This window comes from Prionailurus viverrinus, chromosome X (genome assembly GCF_022837055.1).
Source record: "Prionailurus viverrinus isolate Anna chromosome X, UM_Priviv_1.0, whole genome shotgun sequence".
NCBI classification, from domain to species: domain Eukaryota; kingdom Metazoa; phylum Chordata; class Mammalia; order Carnivora; family Felidae; genus Prionailurus; species Prionailurus viverrinus.
The window spans coordinates 109,541,610-109,551,538 of NC_062579.1; the positions used below are offsets into that span (position 1 = coordinate 109,541,610).

General features: G+C 47.8%; 1 protein-coding gene across 1 annotated transcript; it reads left to right on the top strand.

The window, feature by feature from the left end:
- The first annotated feature begins 7,258 nt into the window (after nucleotides 1-7,258).
- On the top strand, nucleotides 7,259-8,316 carry LDOC1 (LDOC1 regulator of NFKB signaling). Its single transcript, XM_047845046.1, has one exon. The coding sequence runs from the start codon at nucleotides 7,388-7,390 to the stop codon at nucleotides 7,826-7,828; it is 441 nt and encodes a 146-aa protein (XP_047701002.1). The 5' UTR covers nucleotides 7,259-7,387; the 3' UTR covers nucleotides 7,829-8,316.
- Nucleotides 8,317-9,929: the final 1,613 nt, after the last annotated feature.

Sequence of the window (9,929 nt, forward strand, 5' to 3'; positions counted from 1 at the left end):
AGCAGGAAAGCCTAGGGAAGCTGAGAGGAGAGGATGCTGGAACTCAGCTGAGGGCCGACCAGAGATGCTCCTAGGGCTAAGGAAAACCCTGTTTCCTTCTCTCAGATGCCCTGGGGCTGCTGGTCTCTCCCAGGAGGACCGATATGGTGGCAAGGTGATGAAGGAAGGTTTCTGGAAGTACAGTCGCCTCTTTACTCTGACAGAGCGTTATATATCCACAACCCAGATGGAGCATGAAGTCTCCCAAGACTGAGAGAGAAAATAGGAAATGCTATACAATGGCCTTCAGAATGCTAGGCTAGACACTTCTTTTCCCTAAAAAAGCATGTCTTCTCATTATGAGAGCAGCATGTTTTGAACTGGCAGCAAGCACGACTACCATGAAATCGTATTTTATTCTTCCAACTACTTTTTTTTTCAAGAGTAAACATTTTTTAATTTAAATTTTATAGCGAAATTTATATCCTAGAAGTAAGTAAGAGAGGTGAACAAACTACATATTAAATTTAAAATACAGGTAATATAGTCACTGTAAGACTAATAAATCATAATTCTCCAGGGAAAAATAACATGCAATCTATGTATAGCACTTTGTAGTTTGCCAAATACTTTTATATTTTAGCATTTGATCTTCACTGCAGTCTTGTGATTTAGATCCTATTATACACATTTGTTAAAAAGGAGACTGAGCTCGGAAGAATTCAGCGACTCGCTCAAGCCACACAGTAAACAGGAGTTTGACGATTTGAACCCAAATTTCACAAATTCTTTTCTTTCCCTGATGCTGCCCTGAAATGCGCTTCACGGCATTTACGTAGCATGCATATGCCTTAGAGAAAACATAGCCAGTTTCGATTTTATTTTTGTCATACTGTGACCCTGCTAGTTCTCATGACAAGTAGCATCGCTGGTGGCAGAGGGCAGCAACAGGCATATGTCCACTTGGGTACAGCCACTCACACAATGACACAGATGTGCGGTCTCCTTAGAGCTCCCCACTAGAGCGGAATAGTTTGGACTTCTCTCAATCGTACGCACAGCAATTTAAACTATGGAGATGCCTAACTATATGGACAGGTCAAGGCCATTGGAATAAAATTTGTATTCCTTATATTTGCCAAGAATAAAGGGCATACCACGCTATGCGAGGCCACACGGGGATGCACCGGGTTTTAGTCAGTAGGCAGAAGGGAGTAAGGGGAAGATACAGGACAGAGCTCTTATTGGAGTTCCCACCAGAAAGGCTAGGCAATGCAGGGTAAAGAGTTTAGGATTCACGAGTTTAAATGATCCCAGAAGGCTTTGGGGCAGAGGGACTGTCTCTAGCTGTGTAGGGCCTGGCTCTGGGTCGATTCAAGACAGTGGAAATACTGCTTGGTGTGTGAGACTGAGAAAAGGAGACCGTTTCAGGGTAAAGGCTCTGGATCTCAGGGAAGGTGTAAACAACTCTGGCTGCGAGTCTGGCCCTGTAATTGATTGATACAAAGTGGACGTATACAGAATGTAACAAAAAGAGAATAGGACTGTAGATTCACTGTATCATGTCAGTGCTTTTGCAGGGGGTGCATGCTTTTATGTGTGGCATCTCCCCATTTCTCCAGGTTCAGTCTCTACTGTCATGCAACAAACTACCCCAAACCTTTGTGGTTGAAAGCCACTGCCCTTTTATTTGTTCATGGTTCTGTAGATTGGGAATTCATGTAGTTTTGGAATTCAGGATAGTGTTTTGGCTCTAAGCGGTCCGCTGGAGTCATTCACTCAGCTGCATTCAGGTTGAAACATCCAGGGGGTGGGGGGTGCTTCATTCTCATGTGTGTCTGCAGCCTTGCTCCATGGGGCTAGCTTGAGCTTCCTCACAGCACAGTGTTATCAGGGTAGTTAGACTTCCTTTTTAAATTTTAAGTGTTTTTATTTATTTTTGAGAGAGAGCATGAGCAAGGGAGGGGCAGAGAGACAGGCAGACAAAGGATCTGAAGCAGGCTCTGCGCTGACAGCAGCAAGCCTGATTCAGGGCTCGAACTCACGGACTGTGAGATCATGACCTGAGCCAAAGTGAGCTGCTCAATCAACTGAGCCACCCAGGCGTCCCAGGGTGGTTAGACTTCTTATCTGGCCGCTGGCTCCTAGTAGGGAGCATTCTGAGTGGCAAAGGCAGAATCTTCAGGTCTTTAAGACCTTGCCTCCTAAGTTATAAGTTATTTCCATCCCATTTTTTTTTTTTTGTCAAATCAAGTCACAAAGTCAGCCCAGATTAAAGGGGCAAAAAACCCACAATTGTTTCTACCTCCTGATTACGCTAAGTGGCAAAGAATCTGTGATTATCTTCGATTCACTTCACGTATTCTGCCTCATGAAACATCTCTCTTAATTAAGTAACCAACCAATTTGAAAGAGAGGCCTATTCTACATTTAAAACAAAGCAAGTAAACACAAATTGACAGGACACATGCCAATATCTATAACAACAAATGTATCAAAATGCTAGAAACAAACCAAAAGTGTAAGTTCTTGTCTGTTCCAGGTGACTCATTACATTAAAAGAATTAGGAATGAAAAAAAATGAGAACAAAAATCTAGTGCAATATACTGAAGGAAATAAACTCTAGGTTATAGCAAAATAGAAACATATACATGGATAATGAAAATTACTTAGTAATAAGACATTAATTTATAAAAATCATCATTCAGTTATAGAAAACTGATCTTCCAGGGCACCTGGAGGGCTCAGTCAGTTAAGCGTCTGACATCGGCTCAGGCCATGATCTCACGGTTTGTGGGTCGGAGCCCCGCGTCGAGCTCTGGGCTGACAGCTCAGAGCCTGGAGCCTGCTTCCGATTCTGTGTCTCCCTCTCTCTCTATGCCTCCCCTGCTCGTGCTCTGTCTCTTTCTCCAAAAATAAATGAATGTTAAAAAAGGTATTTTAAATAAAAAAAAAGAAATCTGATCTTCCACTTCCTCATCTTTGGGACTGTGAGTGTATTTGGTACGATCCTTCTCCTGCATCGTCTGAGAAAATGAACAGAGCTGGGTGTCTTTAGCTCCGAAGCAGTAGTGTACCTAGAAATTCGGGTGGAGTATTATGCAGTCATTAAGAAGACAGCTCTGTGTATCCTATCTGTGTCTACGGACATGTACGGACTGACATATGTTTATTAGCAGAACTATGTGTATTTGGATCCTGCAAACCCCATGGATGTATCTGGAAGGAGACAAACTGAATTTTGAATTTTCAAGTGAGATTTTGTAGGTAGCAGGTGAGGTACGAGGAACGTTTCCTTTTAATTTTAATATGTCAGTATTATTTAATTTTCTTAGCCATAAGAATACATTAATTTAGTACGTAAATAAACATGTAAAAATGTTTTAGGACACTTTGGTAAGCTGTACCTGCTCATTCCTCTCCCTAGGCTGGAGGTCTCCACAGCCCTCCTGATGTGGGTGCTGTAAAAAGTAGCCCAGAGTGTACCTGCTTAAGAAGGAGGAAAGGGACAGGTCTATAGGCAGGAGCCTGGATCTTAGTGGCATCCATTTGCCCCTCTTACAAATATCCCCTCCAAAGCTGCTTTGTGCACCTGGCTTCACAGTCAAGTACCACACTGGTTTGTCCGATCTGTACATATCCTTCTGGAGGCTAAAGAACCAAGGGACACTTTCATGTTTGTTTCAAGGCAATTTTACAAGTCTGGCTGTAATTTTACAAGTTTATACCAGGGTAGGGTTTAAAGCTTCGAAGGTGGTGGAAGTGAGGAGCACCAGAGATCACTTCCTTGGCCTTGGGCCAATGCTCTTGCTAAATAGTGGGGGTGTGAACCACCCTCAGAACATTCCGAGCCAGAGCTGTCCTGATAAAGTTTCTGAGCCTGAGAAAAGACACACAGTGTACTTTGCCCCTGCCCCCGGCATCTTCGCACGGGTGAAAGGGAACATCCAAGGGTCACTTGAGAGAAGAAAGGGAGCAAGGAAGGCGATGTGCAGCCCTGAGCAAGACAAATGGAGAAGGAAGGGCTAGCACGCCTTAGCATTAGTGGCAGAGCATCATGGGTACCCACATACTGGTTATCATGAACATTATGAGTCTATATGATGATTTTGGCTATGGATCCTACTCACCTCTTCCCAGCTGCTTCCCCCTTGGGTCACTGATGAACTGCCTGTCTCTCCTCCCTCCATCCAAACTGGAAAGCACCTTCCAAAGTCACTGCTCAGCTCTGTGATCAGTTCTGGTCAGGGCATTTCTTGTTTCCTAGCAACACTAGCCCCCTCAGAGGTGCTACTAATGGTTTCTTCTTCTGTTTTCCTTCCAGACTCCCTCTGCCACAGGGTCATAAGGAAGAGGACTAGGGCAGCAGGGGCCTAATTATCTCTAGGTCCCCACCAGACCTGCCTCATTCACCGAGGCCCAGTGTGTAACAATTGTGCAGTGAGAGGGCGTGTGCACCAGAGTTACAGAGGCCGAGACTGTGGTGCTGTGCCACCAACGTATTGCTCTCCCGGGTCTCAGGCTCCTAGAGTGCCCATCCTTGTGCAAGGCCCTTGTTCCAGGGTCAGTGAGGCAGCTCATGTCAATCACCAGATATGGTGGCTGTCACACAATGTTTGCTAGTGGGAGTAGAATCCCGGGCATCTCTTCTTGTATTAGGGTCTGGACATGGAAAGTGGAGCTGGACACAACCGCCCAGCAGGTCCACCCTCTACCCTCAGCTGGGAATTGGCAGAATGGCCAGATACCTACCCCTCATATTTCCTGCCCCTTCATTCCCTTCATTCCAGTGCCCAGTAAACACTGTGAGAGGCTGAACACAAGAATGACTGACAGAGGGTCTCTGCACGGCCCCCGGGGGCTTCTCATCTAGTGGGGGAGCCGATACCACAGGAGAGCCCAAGGCTCATATTGCCTCCTGTATGCTCTCCCTGCTGCACACCCTCCCAGTAGTGTTATGTGCCCCCCCCTTCCTACTTGGACTTGCCCTGTTTGTCTCCTCTCAGCCTCTCACTTCCACGGATGCCCATTCAATTCTATTGTAAAAATACAAAATAGGACGTTTAAAAACCCACTTTGCCATTTGTATTACATCAGTCATCATTTCACTGACTCATGACCAGAGATAGCTCATTTTGGACAATTTAAAGAGTATTTTGAACACCTGGTGTAGCCACCACTTCTAATTTTTAGCTCAACATCTGCACCCTGAGATTCTTTCACCCACCAAATATTTGTGGATCTTCTACTCCGGGCCACTTTTCTAGGCATTGGGGATAGAGCTGCTAACAAAGCAAAGTCTTTTTTTTCACAGAGACTTACATTGTAAAGTGGAGGCAGACTGATGAACAAAGTGCTATATGGTACCATGGCCACTAGTATGATAAATGCTACGTAGAGACCTGAAGCAGGGTAAGAGGTTAGACATTACTGACAAGAGAGTAGGGTGTTCTGATAGATGACGTGGCCAGGAAAAGTCTTCTCTGAAAACAGTGGGCGAAGGAGTCAGGCAGCTAACTGGGGAGAGAGCCTTGCAAGGCAGAAAAGATCGAAGATGCAAAGATCCTGAGGCCAGAGCTACGTGATGTGTACTGAGGATCAGCAAGAAGGACAATGTGATTAGAGCAGCGGATGGGAATAGGTGAGGGGGTGAGGCAGGGCTTTGTAGACCATGCCCAAGAATTTGCTTTTTATTTTGAGTGAGAGGGGAAAACTGCTGGAGAATTTTGAGCAAGGGAATAAAAAGTTCTAACTTCTGTTCCAAAGGATTCCTGTGACTACTCTGTGGAGAAGTCCTCTGCCTTTCTCCGTGGGCACTGAGAAATACGGGCATATCCATATCCATATCCATATCCATATCCCCGGAGGATCGATTCCAAGACCCCCTCCCCCCCAGTAGATGCGTGAAACTGAGGACGGTATTGAATCCTATACAGACCAGGTTTTTTCCTATACATACATACCTGTGATAACGTTTAATTTATAAATTAGGCAGAGCAAGACATTAACAACTAATAAAACAGAATGTTTATATCACTTTACTATAATACAAGTTTCAGAATATCTCTTAAAATATCTTCTTGTACTGTACTTACCCTAGTTGTGATGATGTGAGATGCTAAAATGCCTAGTGATGAGACGAAGTGAGGTGAATGACAGGCATGGTGATGCAGCATCTGGCTAGTCTTGATCTGAGGCTAGGTGGGAAGGAAGGTCATCCACTTCCAGACCGAACCACCGTTGACACAGGTGACTGAAACCACCGGAATGCGAAGCCATGGATAAGGGGGGACTCCTGTGTACGCTATAGGAACAGAAGAGTGAGAGCTAAGTAATTGGTCGGAAGAAAGGAAGGCTGGATCAGGGTGCTAGTGGTAACAGTGACAAGAGGTGACTGAACTGGGGATATATTTTAAAAGCACAGCCAACATAATGTCAGCTCTAAGGTCCTGGACCCAACTTCGTTGTCAACGGCTATTTAAATAATCAAACTCAAAGCAGAAAACCGAAAGCATTTAAAAACACAAGTCTTCATTGTTAAGCAACGAATAATGTATGAATGATGGCCTGGGGAGACTAACATTAGGACATGAAATAGTCAAAGATAGGCAAGAGCCTGCAAATGGTTCTCGAAAGTTGATTTTGCAGAACTTTTTACAGTTCACTGTTTAAAAGAATAATTTTTTTTTAAAAGAAGGATGTAGGTATACATTATTTCCCAACTAAAGAAAAATCCCTGTTTGTTTTGTTTTAAAAGAGGAGCCCTAAGGGTCTTTCATAACTCCGAAAGGTATGTGACTCCCGCAGCGCGGCCCTTAGTGCTAATAGCTCTCTGGGCGGCTGAGATTTAAATAAGCAAGGAAGTGTGTTAACAAAACACGCAAATGGAATCTAGCGGCCACAGACCCGACAAGGAACGCTGCATTGGGTGAGTCGGCTGAGTTGCACGGTGATTAATCCTTTCAACTTGAGCGGGTTCGCTCTCTCTGAGAGATGGGTTGTGGCGCTCACTCGTTCCTGGCTAAAGCCGGGCCCATATCCGGGGTGCCACCGCGGTCCCCTGCCTTTACACGGGCGGACTTGGAATCCTACCGGGCCCGCCGCTCGGCGACCCCGGCCGCCCCTTCCCAGACCGAGTCCCAGAGGCTCGGCCCGCTCCCCCTGACCACGCCCCCACGCGGAGTCGGTGGCTTCCCTGACCACGCCCCCCGACCCGGGCCGCGCCGGCGCGCCGGCCGCCCCAGTGGCTCTGCGGGCGGAGCTTGCGCAGCCGCCGGACCCCTGCGCGCACCGCCCTCCGCCCCTGGCCTCCGTGCGCCTCCGCGGACACGCACTTCCTGCGAGGCCTCAGTGCGCACCTTAGCCGAACCGAGCCGAGCTCAACCTTGCACTTCCAAGTCGTTCGCCATGGTGGACGAGCTGGTGCTACTGCTGCACGCGCTCCTGATGCGGCACCGCGCGCTGAGCATCGAGAACAGCCAGCTCATGGAACAGCTACGGCTGCTGGTGTGCGAGAGGGCCACCCTGCTGCGCCAGGTACGTCCGCCGAGCTGCCCGGTGCCCTTCCCCGAAACGTTTAGCGGCGAGAGCTCCCGGCTCCCCGAGTTTATCGTGCAGACGGCGTCTTACATGCTCGTCAACGAGAACCGATTCTGCAACGACGCCATGAAGGTGGCATTCCTAATCAGCCTGCTCACCGGGGAAGCCGAGGAGTGGGTGGTGCCCTACATTGAGATGGATAGCCCCATCCTAGGTGATTACCGGGCCTTCCTCGATGAGATGAAACAGTGTTTTGGCTGGGATGACGACGAAGAAGACGACGACGACGACGAAGAAGATGATTACTAGGCCGGGAGACCCTCGGGCCCAGGGGGGAGGGCCCTGCACGCCGCCATCCTCTCCCCCCCTCCCCCGCCCGGCCCGGAGCCGCCAAGCTCCGTTTCGCCCTCCGATCCCCTTCCCTACCCCTGCCCTCCGATTCTCCTCCTCACCGCCCCCCGTAGTGCTTGCCTTTGTTCCAGGAATTGTACCCCAGTTAACCTGCCGCTGGGGCCTCGTTCTGAAGCGTGCCGCCACCCTCTCTGGCCAGCCCTAGGACCCTGCCCTGCTAATTTGGACTGTGTCCTGAGCCCCGGCTATAGGGCAGGCCCCTGTTACAAACTGGTGAGACTACGCACAGCCCTGCCGACTGCAAGGCCTCCATCTGCCCAGAGACCTACGCTGCCACTTCACCACCATCCACCACATTCCAGCGACAGACCACAGCCTTGAAAACAAGGACCGACCTAGAAGATGCCTGAGTTGGTCCTCGGACATTGATTCGGACAACTCACCAACCCCTGAAGGGGCCAGTCTTTGAACCTGGTTAGTTCCCTACCTACTCTCAGAGTCCTCCCCTGCCCCACCAGATTGCTGCAGGAGCCTAACGTGCCTGGCAGCCAAATTGTTGACATTTCTTTTCTCCTATGCACCAGTTTTGCACAGCTGTCCTTTTTCTTTCAAAACTGCAGCAGTCCCACAGATGTGTGCATTTGGACAAAAATGCCAAAAACAAAACAAACAAACAAAAACAGGCACTCAGCCCAGCTCCTCAATACCACCTGGAAAAAGCGTTTACGTTCTTTTCAATAAATATCAAGCACTACGAAAAAAGAAAGGAGTGTCTTTTAATGGTTAAGTGCTATCATTGGCCTCTCCCAGTTTCACTCTGACTCCCATTACTACCACCGAGATCAGGAAACCTAGTTCAATCCCAGTACTCACCACTGTCACCTCCAGGCTACAGAGGACAGCGCCCACAGGGTTTTGTATATAGGGCTTCTGGTACTCTCCCCGCCAAGGCATTTCTTAAAGCCCTGGCAAAGGGAGTGAGTGTCCTCTGGGGCCTCCAGGGTGGCATGGGTAAGGGGTGGTTTGGCAGGTGGCACACTGTCCCAAACTGGAACACGTTTGAGAGTGAAAGGGGGCACTATTAATAATTAGAATGGGACAATAGGCATAAATCCAGACATACAATGTTACTATCCTCCAGAGCCTTTAAGTTCTCTCAACACCACCAGGGAAATTCTGCCCCTTAATCCTTATTGCCTGTGGGGTGCTATTGAGTTCAGACTATGATTAATAAGGTAGCACATTGTTCTAAAGCCCCCTTTCAAGTGCTTGAGCTAACATTAAATCCTAAATCCTAGGTGAGGGTACGCATAGTAAATAGAGCATGATCGTAACATTTCATCACCCCAGGTGAACACTCTTAGAATCCCCACCCATACATGTGTCCCAGATTCCTACCTATAGAAATTGGCAAGATGCCTGGCTGTCTCCTGAACGAGACCTCGTACTGCTCTCTGGGCTATGCTGGGACCTCTTTGTGGACCTGGAGGGCTCAGAGGCATTGAGGGAGTGGGGCGGGTGCTCATTAAACTCATTGAAATGTTAGAGAGGTTTGGTTGTGCGGTTTTTGGGGGTTACCTCTGTCCACCAGGAACATTGAAGAGGATGTGAAGGGTTCAGAATCCTCTGTATCTGCCCAAATGTACTCATTGTACCATGGCTGGAGCCAGCCCTACCTTAAGATCTCTAATTTACATAATAAACTTGCCTATTGCATAAGACCTTTTGAGGCTGGTTATGCTTTTATTTGTACTGGTAAACCGCACAGTGTGGGTTAAATGAGATACTGGTCATCATACTGGTCTCCACACATGTTTGTATTTGTTGAGATCACACCCATGAGGTATTTACACCTGTCCCTGCCACATGGTGAGCACTCACTAAACATGTGCTGTTAACTCCCAGACTCGGGATCGGAAGTCTAACTTTCAGAGCAGGTGTTTTGCTGTGAGTTTGGCTTTAGTAGGAAAACGTCAGGGGGTGAACAGGTACAGAACAGGCTCAGGGAGAGTAGAAATGAGAGAATGGTTGAGACCTCGTTTACTCTGTGGGACTAAGA